The 24,436-nt window shown below is 44.7% G+C and overlaps 2 protein-coding genes across 5 annotated transcripts; one reads left to right on the plus strand and one right to left on the minus strand.

Moving 5' to 3' along the window:
- Positions 1-43: 43 nt before the first annotated feature.
- Positions 44-3,645, minus strand: Rplp0-like (ribosomal protein LP0-like). 2 transcript variants are annotated; one of them, XM_078183503.1, is made up of 4 exons: positions 3,538-3,645; positions 666-970; positions 362-598; positions 44-296 (listed from the first exon to the last, which is right to left on the minus strand). In XM_078183503.1, exons 1-4 carry the CDS (start codon positions 3,542-3,544, stop codon positions 147-149), a joined length of 699 nt encoding a protein of 232 aa, XP_078039629.1. In that variant the 5' UTR covers positions 3,545-3,645; the 3' UTR covers positions 44-146. The 2 variants fall into 2 exon arrangements, with proteins under 2 accessions (XP_078039629.1, XP_078039628.1); XM_078183502.1 differs by lacking the exon at positions 3,538-3,645 and adding an exon at positions 1,134-1,266.
- 14-3-3zeta (tyrosine 3-monooxygenase/tryptophan 5-monooxygenase activation protein zeta) lies at positions 1,645-21,313 on the plus strand. Of its 3 annotated transcripts, none has more exons than XM_078183500.1 (5): positions 1,645-1,752; positions 14,339-14,646; positions 16,085-16,208; positions 16,892-17,055; positions 17,873-21,313. In XM_078183500.1, exons 2-5 carry the CDS (start codon positions 14,347-14,349, stop codon positions 18,026-18,028), a joined length of 744 nt encoding a protein of 247 aa, XP_078039626.1. In that variant the 5' UTR covers positions 1,645-1,752; positions 14,339-14,346; the 3' UTR covers positions 18,029-21,313. The 3 variants fall into 3 exon arrangements, with proteins under 3 accessions (XP_078039626.1, XP_078039627.1, XP_078039625.1); XM_078183499.1 differs by lacking the exon at positions 1,645-1,752 and adding an exon at positions 10,056-10,326; XM_078183501.1 differs by lacking the exons at positions 1,645-1,752; positions 16,892-17,055; positions 17,873-21,313 and adding exons at positions 7,497-7,518; positions 17,325-17,629.
- The last annotated feature ends 3,123 nt before the right edge of the window (positions 21,314-24,436 follow it).

Below are 24,436 nucleotides of genomic sequence, written 5' to 3' on the forward strand. Positions count from 1 at the left end.
TTTTCAAAAAAATGCAGAGACAACTTCATATTCTTCTACAGAATTAAATAACAGGATGAAAAATTTATTTCTGTACACAATGTGTGGAAGTTATATATGTATATACAAGTTCACATAAATTTTATTTCATTACAATAACATGCGATTCACGTATCATCCATTTCTGCAGTATCTTCCACATCCATTACATTTTCTTTAGGGTAATCTTCAGATACCAATTGCTTGTATCCGTGTTTCTTTGAGAATACTCCTAATGGCGTCAATTTAAAAGTAGCCAATGGTTTGTCAAGTAATTTCTAATAACATGAACAAGTATTAACAATTGTTTGTTTACTTTATGAAAACAGCAGGACATATTTACCAAAATTCTTGCTTGCTCTGGTGTCAATGTTTGTCCTTCTTTGCAAACTGTATATTCCTTGATCAATGTTACTACACCTTTTTGCAATGCTGTAGGCATCCCCAATTGCCTTAAATGAGGCTCTATACTGTGTGCAAATTCCGGCAATGGTCCTTTGGGCAATACTATAGTTTGATCCGCTATAAATCCAGATCTGGCATAGTCAACTTCTTCGTAGGATTCCATCCATTCCAACACCTAAATGCAATAGGAGAATATTATTTATATGGTTTTCTGCACAAAAAATTGCAAAATTGATACACACCTTTTTTTTGGGTCTGTTTGTAAACAGTAAACCACATTGTCCTTGTAACGCTTCAGATAATTCATGTAACCCTTCAACAACTTCGGTTTCCGGCGACTTTCCTAATGCCAGCGCTATCACCTTGTTTTTACCAAAGAAATATCGACTGTCCTTCCATTCTGCTCTTAAGTCTTTTAATTTATTATTGCGCATGTTGTGCACAGACACGAGGAATATATTTGTATATTTTTCGACGCAATTTCGAACATCTTCGACGATTTGTTGCTTTAATACGAGACCTTTCTTGCTTGTTTTCGTAAGAGATACTGTGAAATAGAAATTTACTAATTACTTTTTAATATCATAAAATTTCCAATACAGCAGTAATTTGAAACATTATTCTGTTAGGTTAGCTCCTCAACATTATGCTTATAATATATAATAAGTAACACATTAACAAGATTACATATTTGTATAGAAAAACATTACTTTTCTTATCCCTCTTTGATTTTGGCATTTTGTTGGTAAGATATGGTTTATTTCACTCAAATATAGTCATTGAAAAATCAAATTACCAACCCAGTAAACACGTGCTGTAACACCGTGCACAAACAAAATGGCTTTATGTAGCCGCATAACCTACGCACAATACACAATATGTACCGGCCGAATTTCCATTAAAATCATTTAGTGAAATATTATTTCAAATGAAAACCTAAATTTCCATTTTTTTGTAATTAAAATATGTTGCATACTATAATTTAAAGAAATATTTCTATTTGCCGTCGCAATTATGATTCGAAACGAAATCTGATTCAGTACGAAGGATGTCGGTTAAATGTACCACATATTACTCAATTGAGAATCAATGACTCCTTTTATATTCTCAATAAACCGATTGACATTAAGACAATTAGTAAATGGTGAAATTTGGGAAGTGGCGGGAATACATGAATATTTTTCGAACGAGCGGAAAGCGTCAAGTGAACGCAGTTCAAGATGGCGGTTTCCGCTCGTTGCGCCAGTGCACTCTGTGAGATCGTAGTGGACGGGAGCCGTTGAATACGCCGAAGCCTCGATTTTCTAGGCCGCTTACAGCACTCCAAAGGTGAGTCTTTTTTCGTTCTAATCGTAAACGTGCTCGAGAGTCGAGAAAACTGACGAACACGATAGATTGAAAAATATCAGTCGCAAATAATACGGAATGTATCTGACGACGAGTTGTGTGAACCCCGTAGCTGTACGATTCGCCGATCCTTGTCTCGAGTCCCTAGAAATAACCTGCCAAATCGACTAATTTCGTAGAAATCTTACGATCGAAACTACTCGATTCGACATTAGAATACCATCCACGTACCGTGTCGGTCATTCTCGTAAAGCATATCCTCGTTTTAAGAAAGTTTGTTAGGTTGTCGTCGTCATAGAACCCTACGAAGGCAGTTGATCGCGTTGCCGCTCGCACAAATGTACGCGATTCAGACGTACGCAACCAAACGTGTTAGCCTTTAAGCGTACAATTTTCTCGCCGCCATTTTAGTTACACAGCCGGCGACGGTATTCGCTTTTATCAGTTGCAAGATATTTCGAACGATTGCTTTTGCCTTCTCACGATCTCTCTGTAATCTAACGATCTCGCGTTTCTTCCGCCTTTGTCGCTTTCCTCGCATTTTTCAATCAATTAATTCTGAGGTAATAGCGCATACCGGATCGACATTTTGCCAATTGATTTTTTCTACCTTCGATATACGATTGGTTGAATTGCTCGGAGAGAACGGAAATACTCCGCGTGGCAGATCGTTCTTGTTCTCTCATCGACGATATCCGACCTGCTTACGCTTGAGATCGTGATTAACGATGGGCACGCGATGCGTTCCTTCGTAGCAACGTGTCTCCGCGTTGCGGCAGAGAGTACACGCCCTTTGACAAGCGAACCGATCAGAGATGTTTTCGATATCACGTTGACACGATCAACACGATAAATACCACGGGACCCACGACCTATACCGTATTACACTATAGAGTGTCTTTCAGTTTGATCGAACGTTCATTCATTTTCTCTTCTCGTTCTGCTGTATCGATTGTCGATAAGTAGGATTATCGTGTCTTTCTCGTCGTGAATTTCAGTGCATTCAAAATCAAGATCTTTTGAAATCTATCGGTTTGTTTGAGATTCACTGCGGCTGCCGTAAATCATTACGCTAGTAGGGTAAAGAAATTGGTCAAGGCTGCATAAGTCGCGCATTACATTTCGGAACCTTTTCACCAGTGATCGTCGACAACGTAATAGCTACTTAGCGCGAGAACAACGTAAATCACGAATTTTAGCGGAAGGTAGGTGTTTGTTCACGGTGGGGGACCATGAACTCCCTTTCTCGCTGTTTTCCCCTACTCTTTGTCGGTCATCGAACAACTCGAACTGTCGAGGTCTACTCTTTTCGCCAAGGCCGACGAGAGCAACCCTCCTCTGTCTTTCCGTGGATCGCTCACTCGCACGTTTGGTCGATCGAGCTATGTCTCGTCGTGGCACGCCGGTGACGTTCGCTGTTCCTAGTTTCTTGTGGCACCTACATACATATTTGCGTAACGAGAGCGTAGCCGCTTCTTCTTTAGAAATATTGCCACATTCTTTTCTATTCTACGCTGTTGCGAATCGTTTCTATAACCGATTGTGGCCCTCGCTGTTCATTCCGATCGACCATCACCCCCGTTTTCCATTATGAACATCCCGCATCGATTCGAATGAAAAGTGAATTGTGTCGGCGCTATTACAATCAATCGGTTTCCCTATCAACCCACGATAACAGTGGCCTACTAAAATAAACTCGCGACAGGTACATGTACCTACGCATATCTTCCTTGAGGAAAATGTCGTAGAAAATACTATTCTGCCTACCTTTCATGCGTTGGTAGCGCGTCGCACCACGAATCAATCGCGAGTACACGAGGGAGCAGACGGTCGATAAGTTTTGTCGACTGACTCCGTGACAAGTTTTCCACGAACTATGAGTTACGAGCGAAAGATTAGGCTCTCATGATTTCGTTTAGTTGTTAGTTCTTCATGCGGAAAGGTGTAAAGATCGATGACGCAAGACCATAGATTTGCGTCGGGTCGCGTCGGTTCGCCTCGCCTCGTCTCGTCTCGCCTCGCTACGACTTGCTGCTACACCGACTTGTTTCGACGCCCTCGCTTCGCCTCTCGTCCATATAATTTCTCGATCAACCGAGACCCACATACATATACCCATATATATACATTGTAGCCCTTTAGATATTTTCCACACCGTGCTCGGCGCCCTTGATTGCACGAATTTGGTGAAACACTAGAACGAAAGATTCATTTTGTATACCATACTGCCGGAAGCAATACGAATCAGGTAGAGATGTACGCATCCAGTAGCTACAGCTAGTTCGCGGCCAATTAGTTCAGGAATCGTTGATGTTTCAAAGTCACAATGACAATGCTGTCGTAAATTAATGGCAAGCGGCAACGATCGTTGATGCATTATTAATAATTATTAGATATAATTAATTAGAGCTACATTGAATTGATTAGGATGTTGAACGTTTTAATTGCTTCCGAACCCTCGAACTGAAAAAAGATTGTTATAGTAGAAATCGTGATTATGCAGCCGAACATTCGCGCATTTTGATTCCACTGCTTGAACAATGAATGTAGAACAACGTGAACGAATCTTTTTAGCAACCGCGATCGAAAACCACGGATGCTTTCCGTTTCGTGCTTCGTGCTGTGTACGCGTACATGCAACGTCGGAAATTGAATTTTCCTCGATAATAAGATCTCAGTTGGGACAACGTCACTACCGTGCGTCGCGTGTCGCGGGTACCGTTCAATTGTTTCGCGTTTCCTCGTAGCCACGATGACGTAGTGGTCCGTTTCCTCAGTTCTTTTCCGGAATTATTCGTATCGTCCACGACCAAGAAAAGTTTCCACGCCCTGAAGCGTGGGGATCCTAGCGTTGGTCGTTCGGATAATTCGAGAACAGGGATTTACAGCTGGAGATCTGATCCATTCGTTTTCTTACCATTCCTCTGTGACCGTTTTCTATTTTCTCTCCATCGGTGACTATTGTGCTCACCCTCTTGTATGTATTGTATGTGGGATTCCTTCTTCATGGACCCACAGCAAAGTCTCCAGAATAACTAACTCATCACAAGTAAACGACCAAAATTGATTTCCCATGCATTTGGTCAACATAAAGAATATAGAATACTAAAGTAAACAGAAAATTACTTGAACACTTCAGTGCATGGATGAATAGGACCCATGAGAATATTGTTTCTCCGTTATTTCGCACTGTTTTACCAGCAGTCTTTAACGGTTCAGTATCTATTTCGAAGCACTCGATCAGTTATTTGCCTATATTTGAACAACAGGAATTGTATTTAATTAATAAAAATATATTAAGCGAACACTGTAACAGGGGGAATATTTATCACCTGTGCACTGAAAGTTTAAAACATTTTAACGATAATTGTTGGATATATTGAAAGAACTTCAAGTCCGTTTTCGAGTCCAGCTGGGTGTCAAGAAACAGAAAAATATGGCTTTGCTCGAGCCAGTTGCTGTTTGCAGTTACTGTGTGGGTCGGACGATTGGCGCCTCTTCGTTTCCTCGACCCGACCTCTTTCATGTTTTTCGACCCAAAAACCTGATCTCGATCTGATTTCCAGGCGACCTAACAACGACCGACTCGCGACCGCGTCCTTCGAGAAATTGCTGACACGAATCCGTCCCGCGACTACTCCCCGGCCTTCCTCTTCAATTCACTCATCATTCGTACACCCTTACGAAAGTTTGTTCGTTTCTGCGTGCTCGACGAACTACCCCGGTGGTCGATTCGACCCCGGTGGTTGGTTGAACTCTGTTTGCCGTCAGTATTCTACACGGTGCGGCTCGACGCGGTGACGCGTCTGACCAACGAACCAGGCAGCTTGACATCAGTCGCTATTCCAAGACGGCTGACGCACAAACTTGAGCCGCTCGCACGATTCCGCGTACGACATACGTTCCGCGTGTCTCTGTGTGCACGCTGGCAACGTAAATATACTTCTCGCGTGCAACTTTTTGCCGGCTCGGACACGAGCGAGAGAACCTCGGGATCGCACGACCGCGAAACACACCCTTCCGATTCTTCTCTTTTGCGATCGAGAAATAGAGCCGCGTTCCACGGTCGAAAAATCGTCCAGGGCCAAAGCTAAACATATCCCTCTGCCAAATCCCGAAGTCTTTTGCCGTATAGGTCGCCCTACGACGCATCAATTTCCCACCCCGGTTTTCTCCGCTTCATGATATGTAGAGGAAAAATTCACAAGAATTGCATCACGTTCGTTAACCGGACATAATGGTCTTCCGCGTTGGCTTAATATGCAGATAGTCCTCAACCCTGTGATACTTTACTTTTTGTCCCTATCGCTTTCTCCTGGCGATTCAGACGCGAATCAGCTTGGAATTACTTTGTAGGTGAATGAAAGCATAGGTAGGCGGTAACGGCAGCGTGTATTAGGCGAGACGGAGTGAATGGCATTAGTAGAGTCGCACGCGCGTTTCTCGCTGTGACGCGTAGCGCTGGCCTACCGTGGGATGTACAACGGATCGGTGTATTTCGCATAAAGTTGTAGTTTCGAGAAAAATATAAGCTACCGAAATCTTTCGATTCTTTGAATGGAGAAGCCTGAAGTCTTGTCAGAAGAATATAGCGATCAAAAGAAACAAGATAGTAGAGAGTGTGGAAGGGGGGGGGGGGCAGGAGAGTAGAAAGGGTTGCGGGAGACGTAACACCTACGTAACACCATCCCTACACTGCCACCTGTGGCACGCGATCTGCCTTTGTAGTTTGGATCGTTACGGTTTCACGGAAACCAGTTCCCCGCCGTGACCAGCCAGCCCCTTATCGATCCTCTAGTACTCGTTTCTTGCTTAAAACGGAAAACGAAGCGAGGAGGCGAAGTTCGGTCGCGGGCGTCGAGGAGAAAGATTCGATCGACGCCCAGACGTCCGTGCACCTGGTCGAGACTCCACGCACCTGGATTTGTTGCGCAGCAGGCTTGATCCATTTTCTCCCTGAAACAAAATGTATCTCTCTTATTGGATCGGTGTTAATAATTTGACTGCTGTAAAAACGAGGGCAAATCTAATCTAGTGTCTCTACGGATTACGTCCACGTTCCCGTGGAAAGTAAGACTCGATATAGTAACACTAGCACAAGGTCCAGATACGTTTTTATAAACTTGAAATATAAGTAGGCTAAAGGCTGGAATTTTCTTTCCGATTTTCAGCTAACTGAGCGGTGTTGAGAAATTAAACGTTAATCGATATCCGTATTTCTACTGTAGCATGTCGATTGTACGGTTCCGACGTCTTTCGTCGATACCGACCTGGGTGATATGTGTCGCGCACGCGAGTTGCGATCGATATTCGCACCGAACACCTTCGCCTCGAGGCCTGGTCCCCGGCGAGTTAATCGACGTCGATACACAAGCTTCCTGTATCGCCTTGAAACTGTTTTGCTCAGACTTTTCTTCTCGATACGCGTCGGGCCGAAAAGGTTCTCAGCAACGTTCCCAGCTGGCGACGCGTCAGCCGTCTCTCTAAAACCGCACGGCGCTCTTTCGATCGATCGGCCCCGAGCCTCGGCGAATCTTCTCGAGCGCGGAAGTAAAAATAGTGCTTGTTTCCTATTGAAAATCAATAGCGAAATACCCTTGGATGCGTTCTGTTCCGTTCCATTCCATTCGGCCGAACCCACCCCTCCCGGTCGCGACTATGAGGAAAAGCTTTTTAGAGCTTCGGCTCGGGGAAACTCGCGAACACGCTGCGAGCCGACGTGGAGCAGCGCGGCGCCGTGCAGGCAAGGTCAGTGTCGTAATAGTTACGCTTCCTTGCCGCTCGATAGTACGCGCTCGTGCTTTATTTTTCGATGGACGTGTTCGAGGGAAGATACGTATTTAAATTGAAATTGGTATAGTGTGAGAGAACAGCCGTCGACCGTCCACCGTCAGCTTTATCGGTTTCAACGCATGTTCTTCAGATCTAGCTCTCGCGTTTAATTTCGGGCGGTCGAATTGGAATTTGCGAATTTCGAGCGATATCGGCGCTTGATCGTTCTGTCGCCCATAGCGTTTCGAAGCACGTGTCGCTTTATCGGCGAATCGAGTTACCGACGCCGCGACAAGCTACAGCCACGTAGCCACCCGTTCCGAGTAGATGCTACCGTTTGCCTTTTGTAGCTCACAACCTGTTTGCGCGACACAAAATGAGAATAAACGCCTTTCTATAGCAGCGGGTCGGAGCTGTCACGCGCAAACCGCGAACTAATATTGATCTACGTGTTACTAACCTAGCGTACGCGCTCGTTTCCGAGCGGAACGTTAAATATCGCCGGATAACCGCGACTCGACGTCGTCAACCTCCTTTGCGTTTCCATCCGCTTCCGGTTACTACTCTGCGCATTTCACGAAGTGCGCAGATCCTTGAAAACGCGAGAATCCGTACATGTAAAAGGGCCAGTCTATTACCGGCGAAAAGTCATTTACATACAACAATCCTAGATACCTGTTGTTAGTCAATCCATTGGTTTGGGGTACCTCGAAGTGGGGGCAAACTGTCGAAACCGATATGGAACCATCAATACGGAAATTGGTTCCTAAGACCAGACTCTATCGATTACTATTACGCGTGCGACACGACACCTACGCAACGCTACTCGAGGCGTCGCGCCAATCTGTTTCGTCCGTTTACTTTGTATTTTGTATTAATACTTTGGCAAACGTTGTGGTACTCGGTTAGTTGATGCTGAGACGTTTCCTTCACTACGCAGTACCCCATCGAGAAATTAACGATATTAATCAGGAATCTAAATACTCTGTACATGGAATCGATACGTGTTGCAAATTCTTCCAACTATTACCAACAGGATCAATACAATCGAGCACAGTGTAAAACTCTGGTCGCATCGGACGACCGAACAAGCTCGTTGCGCGACATTACTCCATATCGATTGACGGGAGTCATGTATAGTATTTCATTGCTTGGTTCTGGGAGCAAACGAAATTATCCATGTAGAACAAAAAGAAATAATAGACCGACGAAATCGTTTCGTATGATTTCTTATCTTTGGTTTTCGAATATCTTCGCTGGGCGCCGTCGTACTGAAAGGTTGTTAAACGTTGTTGTAGAAGTAGGAACAGGAAGAGTTAAAAAGGTCGAGAAGCGAAGGATTTGAAGGAGAACGAGGCGCGTGAAAACGATTATTCGTGGTGGGTAAGATATTCTAGGAGAGCCCGCTGATGAAGGGCCAGTCTAAGACAAAAAGAGAAAGAGAGCTAGAGAAAGTTCGAGCCGGAAAATGGCGGCCAAGGAAGAAGGAAGGGCGGGTCGGCTGCAGGGGTTGCGCGCGCCTCCGCAGATCAATATTTCATTTCAACCTCGCCAACCAACCCCCTACTTCTGTGCTCGTCTTCTCGATTCCACTATTGTAGCCTTGTATAATTGCTTCTTTTTCTATTTACATTGTATCTTTCTTTCACTCCCCTCCCCCTACTACCCGTCACTTTATTAAGACGGTTCGAGACCTGAATCTTAAGCTTTTTCTGCTTTTCTTTTAACGGAACTGTAAACGATTTCAACCTCGAGTGTCCGATATCTAAGCAAGGATAGACCGATGGCATTTTGCAGCTACTTATGGCAGGACCAGCCAGTTGCCACAGTGAAAAATCCCCTGGGGATGTATCCGATCTTTTCATTCGAGGATTTTGAACAAGTACCTTTCATCTTCCCATTTGTGTTGTATTTTCTGCAAGTGACGGGGATGTATTTTCTCCAGTGCATAAACAAGAATCGCTCGGATCGATATGTTCGCAACCATTGCAAAATAATGTCGAGTGCACATCGAATACAGAGATGGTATTTTGATGATTTGATCGTTCCGTGAATTTTCATCGACCGACGATCTATTTCCAATTGTCCGGGCATATTGAACGCATTGATCGATCGATAAATTGATTACTGATTGGAGAAGGTGCCTATGGGGGAAGGTAAAGAAAAAAATGTAATGGCGAATGCGGTAACGAGAAAGTGTATCGCATCGCAGGGATAGAAATTCCGTGACGCGCTGCAGCGCAGCGTGGCATGGTAGGTCTGTGGCGCGTCGCGACGCGGATCGGATCAACTCGGTTCCGTTCGGGCTAGCTCGCCGCGGCGCATCGCGTTCCATGTCTCTGGTGTCCCGGGACAGTCGTGTATCGCTGCCCCACCCAACCTCACCGAGCCGACCATGCTGGGCGAGCCGATCAATACCTCGGCTCGGGCCCGAGCCGGCGCGAAGGGAACCGACGGAGCTCGAAAGCGCACGAGAACCACCGAGTCCTTGCACGAGGTACACCGAGTCCCCACCACGAACAGCGTTGCCGGCTCAGTCGCTGTGCGGGAGTGGTCACCGAGGGATGTGTGGTATCGTAACCGAGTGTGATTGAGGAAAAAGACCCGGCGTAGTTTCTCCGCGTAATACGCTCTCGCTCTTTACCTCCGGATCAAAAGAAATACTAGCAGTACCGAGAGTCTAGTCAGTTTTCGGCCCCCCTCCTGTTACCGCGCGATCCCACGGAATACGCCGAGACCGTGTATTTATTTAAGTATTTATTGTACAAAAGACTTTAACTATAGGTAAGACTGCGACGTTACGTCGCCCCGCATTGCTCTCTTTGCTTTTTACACCCGACCCGTATCTGCTAGCTTCTACTCGCTGATCCGTGTAGCTCTAGGCACGCGTAATTTACGCTTACATTCAATCTACGCGATCCTCCTTGCATCTTTTCTCTGCGTCTCGCGACTCTTCGTTCCCAGTCTCGGGTCTCGTTCTTGTAGCTACATACTGCTACGCTTTATCTTATTTCTGAACCGAATTCTTCGAGAACGATCGCGTTTCTAGAAAATAATTCGGGTCTAACGACACCCGTTCGATCTCCTCCACGGCGTCGCGCGACTACGACGTAAAATAATGAAATCGGTACGTGGTCCCTTCGACGACGCCGATTAGTCTCGCCGGAAACAAAAGCGATCTGCTGCGTCTGTTTCTTTGTTCTTCTCCGTTCTCGTTCCTCGTGCGTATCGTACGCCATGGAATTGAGTACCTCGAGGACGGGGCGTGTTACCCGAAAGAGAGAGGGAGGGAGGGACAGAAAGCGTAGACGAAGAATTTCGCTCTCGCTTCGTGAAAGTAGCGCCGTGGCGCTCTGTCTGGCTGCCTCTCGAATCGTGATTGCGATTGTGCCGACCATAACCTCAAATCGTTACTGATATACTTATGCGATGAGATTGCTCATCGTCTTGTATATAACTTTCGGCCCAGCAACGGGATCGTGGTTCTTTGCTTTCCAGAAAAATTTCGATATCTCGTATCCCTTTTACGTATTCGTAGTCGATACAACATTGTTTCTGCACTCGTCTTTGGTCATCGCAGTCGTATTACATGGTCGCTGTAGAATCTCGTACTATTTTTGGAAATCGAGTAAATTTTATCGACAGTTCATTCGACCCACCCGCGAGATATTGATTCTCTGCGATTTGATCGTATCATGGTAGCTGTGCCAGCGAGTCATCGAACTGAGACCTATCGAGAGATGTAACGACGGCTTAAGTGCAATATAGTCGCTTATAAGCCGTACTAGAATAATAAAATTATTATTCTCGTTGAGCTCTACAGAACGATGCGTTCTTGTTTTACCTAAATCTCGTACAGCTTCTGTTCCGATGATATCCGGTAGCAGCCGCCAGCCAGCATCATTCCGTTTGCACAGTTTCCGTCGTTGAACTTGGCACGCAGTCCAACTCGAGATTCCTCGGAAGACGTCGTGAATCATAGGTATTCGCGACGCGTTCACGTCGGAAATTTCGTCGACGGTGTTACAGAACCGTCTCGTATTTTATTAAAAAGTATTTTAGCCGGTCTTCGGGACTAGATAAGAATTTTTTGCAGAAGCGCAAAAGGACAAACCGACAAGGTCGGTTAATATCGATTTGTTCCTCTCGTTCTATCCACGATATCTGCTCGAAATGTCTACGCCGGAAATATTTCAGTGGCGCGGTGTTGTTTCTCGTTGGTTCACTTAGATCCGGCAACACTGTCGTCTGTCCAAGCGTTTGCTAACCCAAAGCCAGGTGATCGCGCGATTAAATATAGGACGTCGAATACACCTACCGGTTTAATATTTCTGTCCGGGTTTCTTCGAGCGCAGAAATCTCTCGCCTGCCGACCTTTTCTTCCGTTTGCCTGCTTATGCTCACGCTTATATGTCCATAGTCGTGCTCATGTTCATGCTTATGCTCAAGCTCGTGCTTATTCTCGCGTTAACGCTTACGCTGGCCGCGTATAATCGCGTGCGCAGTCTACGCGTCGCGACGTGCGCGTTAATGTCCCGAATTAACGGCCAGTGACGGCCATGCGAGCGCGATGACGGCGCCTATGGCTCCACCTGATAACTTCAATCAGTCTTCTCTGATCGATATAAGTCATACGAACACGAAACTTTATCAAAGGCATGTTCTTGCCCGAAAAGAAAAAGCCGTTCCCGAATATTCCTGGCGGAACGGACCATTTTTGAGACGGCAACGCCTTCGTTCGAACACGAGGGAAGCGCTTCCTCCAGCCAATTCCTCGAAACGTTCGCAGCGCGCGCAAGACGATGGCCGTCCGAAACAGATATTCTCGAAATACTTTTTTCTGGTCGTACTGCTCTCGTCTCACGGTCGTTCAATGGTTACACGCGCGTGGAAAACCTAGAAAAATGACCCATCGCTGTCCTGGTGATTTCTTCCTCGTTGGTAGAAGTCGTTTGATTTTCGTCTTTCCGCATGGTTACATTGTACGCGATTGATGCCGCAAACATCGTCGAACAGCACGATGATTACGAATGCTATCGCACCGATAACGATTCGTTGTCGTCGTTAACTGCTATCGTTCGTAACCTTCGAGATGTCATTAGCGGTAACTCGGTGGCCGAAACCACGCTGAAATTTCACAAAGTCATGTACCCTACTTGTGATTAGAACATTTCTCTTGTACTGCGCACAACTTCCTTAATTCGTGTTCAATTACAGAAAACAAATCGCAAAAGAATCATCATAAAGATATAGGTGTAATTTTTTCCAAATTTCAAATTTGACTGGCGGTAGATTCAATAAACTTTATGTCCAACGGTCGTATTGCTGTTTTTATTAATAAAACCAGAATTCGTTGATGTGTACGTTTGGTCTAAATGTACGATTGCAAGTGACATCGACAAATTCGCGATTTCGTTACAAACTGCCCAGTTGTTGAAAGCATTATCGACGGGACTACTACGGCTACCGCTTGGATATCGATCGCAGCTCGAGTTAGACTCGGGCCACCGAGCGTCGAGGGGTATAGTCATGTTCAGAAATATTAACCTCTTTCTCATCGTATTCGATTCGCCGTGGTATTCGTGCGATCGATTTCCGTCCGCGACACATTTTTCTCAGTAGATCGCGGACATACTGTTCCCTTCGTTGTTCTCGTAAACATATCCAACGAAGTGACGCGCGATGTTCTCGGCAACAGTCAAATTTGGATAATTTTAGAAGCTCGTTGCGGAAGTTGACTCGATCGAACGGAATCGGGTAATAGTTGTCGCATTCCACAGGCTGAGCCAATTCTTGAAACGAGGATGGACGGTTCGCTGCGGGAACCGGCGAATACCAAGGGACAAATGTTTCGGAAATGATTTGGTTTGACCGAAAAGGGCCGGGCTCGTTCGTTCGTATACTCTTTCGCTCTTTCTCTCGTTCGGCCGCGTGTTTGCCGCTGATGGTCGACCGGTGTCCATCGTCGGAGACCGAGGGGGCGAGAAAGAGAGAGCTAAAATGGTGACTCACCGCGAGAGAATCGCGTTACGTCGCTGGGAACGCGTAAAAACTGGCCTGTCGCTTCTACGAATTGTTTCAAATTGAAAACGATAAATCACGCACGATAGGGCTTTATCGTACATTTCGTGAAATTCCGAACCACTTACTCGTCGTTGTTGCACTATTTCAAACTAGTTCTGTTTGCGAATCGTCCGGCGCTGCGAATATTTTGCAATGATCTCGAGACAAGAGGCTATCGGTGCTCGCGGAGATCGATGAAGGAGTTCGACAACCTAGCAACGCTTTCGAATGACACCCAGGGTCCAATAATATTTTATTGGGTCGATGCCACAGACGGCTCGTCGAAAAGCCTTTGAAAGCACCGTTGTCCAAACTCCGTTTTAGGCTTTCGTGAATTCAGTTTTTCTGAGAGTTTCGAGGTTCCCTGGGAGTCTCGGCCAAGACCGAGTCGGCCATCTGTTCTGATCCATCAGGAACGAAGGACAGAATGAAAAGCTTCGACGACCGTGCTGTATCGCCCGAACCGATAGTCTTTTTTTCGGCGAACGTAACTGGCCTCGTTCGACGCGCAAGTCTAGTACGTCATCCTGTTCTAAACGCGTCGCTGAACTCTATTCTCACGTACGATTTGCCGCGCGTTCACCACAGCCGGAACACTCGCATCAACAACGACAAAACTCACGCGAACAAGAACGCGTGATAAGTAGCGGTTTAGAACGGCGACCGTTGCGCTCGACTAGCAATAGTAGCAACCGTGTTCGTTAAACAGCCGTTTGGCATTTTTCTTTTACAGCCAACACAATGTCCGTGGACAAGGAGGAATTGGTACAGCGTGCAAAGCTCGCCGAACAGGCGGAAAGATACGATGATATGGCAGCTGCGATGAAAGCGGTTACCGAAACGGGAGTCGAGTTGTCGAACGAAGAAAGGAATCTGCTGTCGGTAGCGTACAAGAATGTCGTTGGCGCGAGACGTAGCTCGTGGCGAGTAATATCCTCCATCGAGCAAAAGACCGAGGGATCCGAGCGCAAACAGCAGATGGCTAAAGAGTACCGGGAAAAGGTTGAGAGAGAACTACGAGAGATCTGTTATGATGTATTGGTAAGAACTCCGATTCATTTCCGATCAGCGTTCACGGGGTTTCCCTCTAGACCAGTTTCCATCCTACAATTTCGAGCTTCGACTCGTTAGCGTTAGAGCATAAGGTGATTACAAAGTCTGGATATATTTCAACGAAAACGACGGATCATTTCGATATAACTTTTATCGAAATAATACTCGGATTAACGTAGACGACTTCTTTTTAATTCTCTTTTTCTTCATTTTAGTGTAACACAGCCATTAAAAAATCTATAAATAAGTTTTTGATAAACAAAACTCGACGAGCGATTAATGTTGTTCCGACCGTCCATCTTCCATTTCGACGGATCGTTGGCAACGCTCTAAGCTAGTTTTAACGTGTTTTTCGTATCTAGAATGTCATTAACCTTAGTTTGATACGTGAGGCTGTGTGTATTCTATTTCGTTGAAGCACAAGCTCATAGATTGGGACTTTTTAATCGCTGACCTGCAGATTTTTATACATTTCCAGCATCTATAGCTTTTTAGTGATAGAAACTTTCGTATTGCGATTTTCAGTTGTTATAAATTCGTATACGTTAACATAGAAGCCGCACAGACTATAAATATATCCAACAAGACGGGCCAGTAAAAGTCTGAATAATTGCACAGCGACCACGATGAACTGAACTTGATCATTTAGAAAGCGTCAAGTTTTCCAGCAGCTAAAAGACTAACTCGATTTCGACGTTCAACTGTCCACGAACTGCGATCGTCAGCATGGATTAGATTATTTAACTATTAAATGAATCTACTGACTTGGTTCGTCAAATAGTTTATAGTAATCTTCCTGCTAAAGCCGTAATGATCACAGATCAGGTAGGACTGCACGGTTCCCGGGAATTACTGTTCAGCATTCTCGTTTTACTGTAACGTGCGATCTCGTTATGAGTCGCGTACGCGTATTCGAAGAGCTGTAAGACAGCGCAGAGATTGCCCTACGGCTTGAATTTCACGCGGGTCAATTACGAGTGCTTTTTACTGGCTCATCTTACGCGCGCCCATCCCTTCTTGTTATATTTCGTCCAGCGGACGCACTCAGGAACGGGAACTCTAAAACATAAACGCGCGACAAAGCATTTCAGGAAGCGAACGCGTTTCTTTATTTACTCGCGAGAGAGAAACAGTGCGTTCACGTCGACCGATTTCCTCGTTCCTCGCACCTCGTGTATATCGCGATCGCTTACGAATAGCAGTGAACATCGTATCGCAAGAGCAACGGTTCGAATGTCCGGAAATAGACGGGAAGCGGAAGAGGAAACGACACGCCTGCGTCGGATAACTATGCTGGATATATTGCGGCTGCGACGCGTTTCATTCCCGCGATCGGTGCGCGAGTACCTCTTGAACGGTTCTTATCGGGAATTTCTAACTGTTCGTGTAGCAACTCGTGTTGCTGACTTCGTCGTTGATGTTGTAGGAACTCCTCGATAAGTACCTGATCCCTAAGGCTAGCAACGCCGAGAGCAAAGTATTCTACCTCAAGATGAAGGGTGACTACTACAGGTATCTTGCAGAGGTCGCCACTGGAGAAACCAGACACGGTATGAATCTCACAGATTTTATTTCATTCGATTTCTATAATCTTTGCAGATTTAACGCGTAATCGCTACCGGCATTAAATACACGACGCAGTTTGATCTCTGTCTAAGCACCAAAATATATAAATCATTTTTACGAAATTCTTGTTATTACAGAGACCGTTACATATTTATATGTTAGCAGTGAACGCTATGTTCTCAACGCCGGTCTAATCGATTTACGAAGACAGCTAGTCGCTTTGAGAAAGACTCGTGTTTAACGTTCCTCGAATTTTCGATATATAGGAGACGCGCGTTTACTGGTATTTGAAATCGTTTGCTTGAGGTCGATGCGCTTCTTTCTTAAAACGGAAAGGTGTTACGATACTTTTGTTGTACCTGTGCACCCCGTGAAAGAAGAACCACAGCTGCTACGGCAGATGTTCGACCCGAAACGTGTCGGTCGCATTGTTGGATTTAGATGGATTTAAAAAATTCCGTGATGTTCGGTTACAAGCGCATACCTGCAACTTCCATTCTGAATGCTGATAGTGTTACGGTTATTCGACCTATCATTTTTACTTTCTTTTTTTTAAAAATTCTGTCTCAAACCTAGAATTTAAATAGCCCCGCCGAAAAGCTTTTGATCATAGCCTACATGAAAATCTGATAATCCAATTTCCTACGTAATATTTACGTATATGCAGCCGTGGTAGACGACAGCCAGAAGGCATACCAAGATGCGTTTGAAATCAGCAAGTCAAAGATGCAGCCTACTCATCCCATCAGGCTAGGTCTCGCTCTCAACTTCTCTGTTTTCTATTACGAGATCCTCAACTCACCAGACAAGGCCTGTCAGCTGGCAAAACAGGTACAATTTAGCGGAGATTGATGTCGAGAAGATGCAAAAGGATACACTGTGGCAGTAGGGATGATAACGATGATGGGTGGTGGTGGTAGCGCTGCAGTGGAGGCATAAATATTGTGCTTGGGTCTCAATGGTGCAGAAACGTTTATTTTCGATTCGCAGGGACTAGCAAAAGTTGCTCCTGTTTTTTTCCAGATTCGAATCGATACGCTTTCGTGAGAAAAAAAGACGGTGTAACATTAGTTAATTTGAATTATCCGTTTGCATTGCAGCGGTTGTCGAGGATTCGCAGAAGGCGTACCAAGAAGCTTTCGACATAGCAAAGTCGAAAATGCAGCCAACTCATCCAATTAGGCTCGGTCTTGCTCTGAATTTCTCCGTTTTTTACTATGAAATTATTAATTCTCCGGCCAGGGCTTGCCACCTGGCCAAACAGGTTAGAATATGGTTGCGCGAAAGTTTTTTTTTACGTTTGCGAGATTTTCTCGATACACCCGAACCACATAACCGAGAACGATTCTATGTGCAAACGATTGACAACCGTTGCACCGGAATCCTCTAACTTAACAAACGATTAACCGTTTTTTGCCTGGTGTGACTACAATAATGCCTCCACTGTATCTCTGTCTGTATATCTACATAATAGTTCTCCTCTTGCATCGCTCTCGTTTTCGCGATGCAATTTTTCTTTTTCTACGCTTTTGTGCATGTCATTAATTAGCTTGCTCGTGAAAAGACAACGAATGCGCCGGAATGTCTTGATGCAGGCCAGAGTCGGTATACTAGATGTAGTAATGAATTCTTTGTTGGACCATTGCAGGCGTTCGATGATGCGATCGCTGAGTTGGACACACTTAACGAAGACAGCTACAAAGATTCCACGCTCATAATGCAACTTTTGCGCGACAACCTCACCCTTTGGACCAGTGACACGCAGGGTGAGCCCGACGAACAACAGGAGGGCGGCGACAACTAACCTTCCTAAGCTTAAGTCCTTTCTAAACCTAATAAGAACATCCTATTCTCTATCGCCCCCCCCCCCCCCGTCCCTCGAAGTGCTCACCAATCCATCCACCTGAGATCGATTTATCCATTTACCTGCCCTCTTTCGTCTCCGCGTCCCTCGCGTACCACCTTGTTTCCTCTTTTCCTCCCATCTGTCCTTCTTTCCGTCCTTTCGACGCTAATCCTGTCTCTCATTTTCCCTTCCTCATCATTTCCCGTGTCCCTTTCATCGATCGACCTCCCTTTCTCTCTTACTGGTCTACCTACCTACCTACCTGTCCATCTTCCTATTTCCCTTCCTACCATTCTTCCTGTCACCAGTCGTAAGACCATCGCCCCGAGAATCCCTTCTCCCTTGATTTTCCTCCCCTCGAATAACTCGAGTACATCTTTGTCCTAAACGCGACCGCACACTGCTGCCGACACCACCGCCACAGCTGTTACGCCCGGTTCGAAACTTCGAACACGGAGGATCCCCGCGTTCTCGACCGTGTTTCTCCCCTCAATCGCCAATCGAAGAGGAAAAGCGAAGTGAGAGAGAGCATGCGTGTATACGCACCGAGTGCGTAAGAGAGATAGGGAGAGCATGAAATATGGATGGGAGATCTTGAAAGAAAGAAAGAGAGAGAGAGAGAGAGCGAAAGTGTGTGTGAGATAGAGAGCGAGAAAGTACGAAAGAACGAACAAATGAATGCGTTCTAAAGACCACATCGTCTTAGACGGTGCGCCGCCTGTGCTGCGTACGCTTCTCGATGAAAGAAAACGGTCGAGTTGCGCGAGAATCATCCAATTTCGAAAACGAAATTTCTCCGGCAAAGAAACAAAACAGTATATCGACTCGTGTTTGTACGGAAGAATAGGAAGGAGCAAATTGTGGATGAACAGAGGAATGGACAGGAAGAGTATTATTGTTTCGCAAACTTTGTCTCGTCGTACGACTCTGCTCGGACACGGTGAAATCAATTCTCGAGTAACTAGAAGCCCGCATCAACTTATATGGAGACATTGTAACGTGGAAACGGAGAGAACGTTAAATCGAAGAAATAAATGTAGTGTTTGATGCCACCGTCGCGTCGGTACGAGACACGGGATGCGAAGAATATAACCCGCGGAAAAACACCACTGTCACTCCCAGATCTGCTCACTGTTTACCATCTGAAACGCGAGCGCTGTCCGACGACTACGAGTCCCTCCGCGAAACCTGCTTCCTCTTCCAACCGTTCGAAACCGATCCCCTTTCGCGTGGCACAGCACATAGTGTTACTTATATCTGTACTCTCGTGTACTCTATGCCGACGGGAGAGCCACGCGACGACAAAGAGACGACTTCGACGAGACAAAAGATTGATAAGAAAGTTTCCCGTAGGATAATAATGGCGCGTAGCGTACTATCGGCTCGGCTAACTGTCGAGGACGTGTGTCGTCTCTTTCGGAGTCCTGTGGTTTCCTCGAGAACAAGAAAACTAGAACGCTAACGGGAGCACTGGAGGGCCTCGTTGTCAGTAAAGCGAGCATAATCGCTCGGACAGTGTTCACATAAAATATTTCGCTAAACAAAGGAAAATACAGACGTTCAAGAAGAAACGAAGACAAAGGGAAAAAAGCACGCATGAAACTAACTACATTATATCCAGTTGTCATTAAATTAAATTTCACATTGTCTAGCAAGTACGATATTATTATACGAAGGGAAGAACGTAGGAGGAGAAAGGAGAGTAAAAATACATTAAGTTATTAAGTTCCAAAAAAAGAAACAAGAACATCGGTGGTGAATTACTTTTTACATACGATACTTCTTTTCTCATTTCTTTGGATATGCGTGTATTGCACGCTTTCCATCTTGTTCGAACCGATTGAATGTGTAACATTTACCGCGTGATTTTACTTTTCCGTTTTGCTTTATCGAAATACAGTTCTTTGTCGGAAACCGTCGACGCGATCGGTTTTCTTTTAATACGGATACGTGTGTAATCGTTGTGTTAAGGTTGCGTCGTGGATTATCGCGATCGCGCAATCATGCTACTACACGGAGGTGAGTGAACCGTCGTGATTTCTCTCAATGCTTTTCTGTCCTCCTCACGTTACGGCCGTCCGTTTCCAATGCACGAATATCGAAGAGGAAAGGAAACACTGCTTTTGCGTTCTTTCGAGCAACCGATCTATTACACGACGATCTTTCACAAATTCTTCCTTAACCCGTACACCTCGCGTCTCCGTTGCTTGACTATTTCATTTACTCTGGCCTTCTTCGGGATACCAGACGTCTCTGTCTCTCTTTTTCACTCACACTCTGCCTCTCTCTTTTTCTACCGTTTCTTTACTTATCCTTTCCCGTATGTATTACGAGACGCGCACACACCACACAATATACAGGTATCGCAATCAATTACGATTAGCAAATCTTATCGTAATCAAAAGAAAAGATGTAGAAAGTATTTCTCAGATTCACTTTACAGTATGCATACAAGTATATATGGGCATGTGTGCGCGTTAATTCCATTGCCATAATCGATCTCGTGGAAATTATCGATAGCTCGAATATTCGTTGTTTTCCATAATTTTCCATCGGTTGTACGATAACAACTAGCGGTACGTGTGTCGCGTTGAACGACGTTCCTGAATTTGAACTCGTGGAGGAAACGACGCCACTTATAACGCCACTTTGCGTTTTCGTTTCATGTAATCGTTGTGATATATCGACAGGAATTTCTTCCGGTTTCTCGGGGTAAAACAGCATTGTAAAGAAACAAGATAAAAAGAAAAAAAGGTTGTTCAGAGACGCGTAAAAGGTGGATCCAATTGCCTCGACCGAAACCTCTCGAAAAAAAAGCAAAGGACGAGCGTAACCATTTCCCGATAATGGAATATAAGAATCCGACGATAAATTAACATTCGACGCGTCCGAATGCAGCGGATACATTCGGTCCAGGGGCGGATTGATATGTATATATGTACGAACTAATTGCTTCTAATTATTTGAGGGCCCTGAAAAGTCATTTTTACGTTTTTACATATAAATTCTATGTGAGAAACGTTAGCTTTCTCCAACTAAATAAAAAAAACTATTAAGATAGATGATTCCGATTGTTTTTATGTTGAACACACGCATACACTCACCGTACGCACATACATATAGTGGCATATATACAGACGGGCACACACATTACACAAATACAAGGCAGACATACAGGTACACACCAGTGAACTCTTCTTCTTTTTCTACGAGATATACAAAATAAATGAATGATCAAACAGAGTTTCTCTCAGTTTTCATTTTGCTTATGTTATACGATTTCCGATCGATTGATCAAGTAAATCGGCTCCGAGGTCCTTGAAGATCCACCGTCCGCCTCTGGTTCGGTTCATGTTTCATCCTTGTGTCGTTGCTAGAAAACATCGATTGTGTGTCGCACAATTCTTCGTCTCGTGTGGCATTTCTATACTACTAAGTATGTGTGTAACATACACGAAAGCTCGCGCCTACTCTTTTACAAGAGACAGACAAAAACACACATACCGATACATAAATGTGTACCACAACAATACATACTACATGGCAAAACAAGTAACGATTATCGATATTAAAAACGTGTGTGTGTGGGTAAACGTGTCCCGACGTACTATACGTTCGATGTGTCCATGTTTTCTGTCGTATCGTGAACGAAAGCCAACCAAAGCGAATAACGATAACGGTGACGATGATGATGATGATGGTGATGATAATGATGATAATGGCGTTGATTAGATCGACTCGCGCGGTATTCTGGAGTGAACCGATTGTTGCCGAGGTAGTCTTAAAGTAATCGGACACTCGTCGCTTGCCCACTTACCGATGCAAGAGAAACCAAACGAGTGAGAATGAAACGACGAAGGGCTGCGAGAACAGGTCCTCGAGAGAGAGTCTTTGGAACGATCATAAGGATGGGCCGGCTGAGCGGGACCGGGTACCTTTTGCGTGCAGAGTCTCTCCTTGTTGGAGAACTTCGACAACCTCCACTCTACTAGATTCGACTCGACTCGTTCCAGTTTTCTACGATGAATGGTCTCGTTTTCGCGCAGCAGGTCCAAAACGATGTATTTATACGATCCCATCGTTTTTCTCGCTAAACCAATCTCTCTCTCTCTCTCTCTCTCTCTCTCTCTCTATCTCTCACTCTCTCTATTAATTTCCCGCTGATTCCGCCCATTTCAAATTCCGAACCTAGATCTTTTGACGTGCGAGCGACACACGCTTTATTGACGTAAGTTCAATACGAGAACATCTCTGCTGCTGTAACTCGCTCGTGTTCGCATCTTCCTGCGCCATTGCCCCCTTTCTTTTTTTCGATTCGTCTGAAATACTTTTCGATATCGTTTCGTAATGAATCGTTTTGTAAGTCATAATTACGCGTTTTTCATTCCAATTACAATTATCCGTTCTTCGCGCGTATTTCTTTTTCTCTGTCGCTTCTTGCCTCCATGGCTATTTCTCTCTCTCTCTCTCTCTCTCTCTCTCTCTGGCCCTTACACACATGTCTCTTTCCATTCGTCGAAGAAGCTAGCCTCTGCATACCACTTCCACGTACCTATCTCATCCATTGAATCTCCCTAGTTTCCCCTTCCCATCTTCCGTTGTTCTATTTGTATTTATCATCAAACATCGTAATTGTAAATTATAATTATTATAAACGTTTACACGAAATAATAAATTCTGATAAAATGTCTAAAAAAAGAGAAAAAAAGAGAAACAACTATAATAACCTCGGTTGCCTTGTTTCCACGGCATCGATTGAGCTCTAAGACTCTAACGAGTGCCATTGGGCTCCGGTTCGATTGCAGTATTTACGGCATTTACGACATTTGTGGGTGAGAAACGTGACAAGGTACCGGGTCCTGAGCGACGACAGCCAAAGTTCAAAGTCGTCGCGAGATCATGCTTTCGCGGATGATCTTCGTAATTGGCATACGATTTATGATTGGAGCTCGCTGTGAAACACGCTCGAAATTACTTGGTCGTGGCTTAATATTCGTTTGAACGCCACGCTGGTTTTGCGATACGAATAACCGCTTTTTCGTCGTCCCCGTTGGAAAAAGACGACGAGTGGAGACCGATCGAATCGGCTCGACGTAGATTCGAGGAAAGAGTGTCGCTTGAAGAAAAATCTCTCGAACACTACTGCTGCATGAAAATGTTGCGGCGGACTTTATGGGGTTGTCTACATGTATACAAAAGTTCTATAGATATTATACACGCGTATGCGAAATGTCGCGTATGGTGCGTGCCTTTATGGAATGAAAGGGCCTATCTATGTCTACCTATCCACCTATCCATCTACCTACAGTGCTATTAATCGTGCTACGTTTTTGCACAATTTATATGCGATACTAGAGTACGAAGACCATTCGTAAAGTCTTGTAAAAATTAATTAACGTTGATGCTTCGCGTGGTCTGAAGCTTTGCCGAACAAAACAAAATGCTGCACACCTAGCGGTACGAGATCAACGGAAGATGAGAGTTAATATTTGGAGCATAGTTGAGAATCGCGCGTTGTCTGTGCGACTTTCATGCTACATATATATGTGCCTGCATCATTAATAGCAGAAGACACGTCGTTGCATCGTCCATATTCTGACACGTGCGATCGTAATCGTACCACAATCGTTTGCTCCGTGTTAAATACGTTACTTTCGTTTGGTTTTACACCGATTTCGCTTTTGACAACGTTTCACTGAAATCGTGAATCAGTTGTGAATTTTTAACGCAAAGCTTCACAATTGCGTATAAAATGATGAAATCGTGTATCATACTGAAATCGGCAATTATACATTTCTATCCTATTTAAAAGCTCCCATGTTTCTTTGCGTAGAACGCACACGTTTTCGTCGAAGACGAAAAATATCTGTGATACGGTTCAACCAAAAATTTTCATGGTTGCACGGTGAAACGATGCCTGATGAAATTCTTTGACGAACCCGGTTACCGTGCTATAATAAAACTCTACACTTACACGCCCGGAGCGAAGACGATGCGTCATTCACGGCACGAAGGGTAAAACGACTCGATTATTACGGGAGGCAAGAAACTTGATCTTTACAACCACTGTTTCTGTCTCACATTGTGGCATATATTTCTAGACCATTTTCTAGATCATTGCATACATTTTATTCTCACCTTTGAATGAAAAAATTCAAGATCAATGCTTTGCACGATTTTTAATTTTACTGTTATATGTCTTGAATGTGTACAGTTAATGAGAAAGAATTCTGAATACCATAATTTGGGACATGATGTTGAACAGTTATTGAAACGATTGATGCATCCTCCTTTTCAATTTTCTCCCTGTGAAATGGTTTGAGATTGTTGACTCTCGGTGACGCTACCTTCTAAGAATCGAAATAC

This window comes from Augochlora pura, chromosome 6 (genome assembly GCF_028453695.1).
Source record: "Augochlora pura isolate Apur16 chromosome 6, APUR_v2.2.1, whole genome shotgun sequence".
NCBI classification, from domain to species: Eukaryota; Metazoa; Arthropoda; class Insecta; order Hymenoptera; family Halictidae; genus Augochlora; species Augochlora pura.

Bases quoted from the DNA above. Each gene is read 5' to 3' on its own strand.
- Rplp0-like (XM_078183502.1), bottom strand. From the start codon at position 1,161: ATGCCAAAATCAAAGAGGGATAAGAAAA. The intron at 971-1,133 runs GTAATGTTTTTC...TCTATTTCACAG, and splicing joins ATCAAAGAGGGATAAGAAAA to TATCTCTTACGAAAACAAGC. The intron at 599-665 runs GTGTGTATCAAT...TATTGCATTTAG, and splicing joins CAAACAGACCCAAAAAAAAG to GTGTTGGAATGGATGGAATC.
- 14-3-3zeta (XM_078183500.1), top strand. From the start codon at position 14,347: ATGTCCGTGGACAAGGAGGAATTGGTACAGCGTGCAAAGCTCGCCGAA. The intron at 16,209-16,891 runs GTATGAATCTCA...ACGTATATGCAG, and splicing joins CACTGGAGAAACCAGACACG to CCGTGGTAGACGACAGCCAG. The intron at 17,056-17,872 runs GTACAATTTAGC...GGACCATTGCAG, and splicing joins CCTGTCAGCTGGCAAAACAG to GCGTTCGATGATGCGATCGC.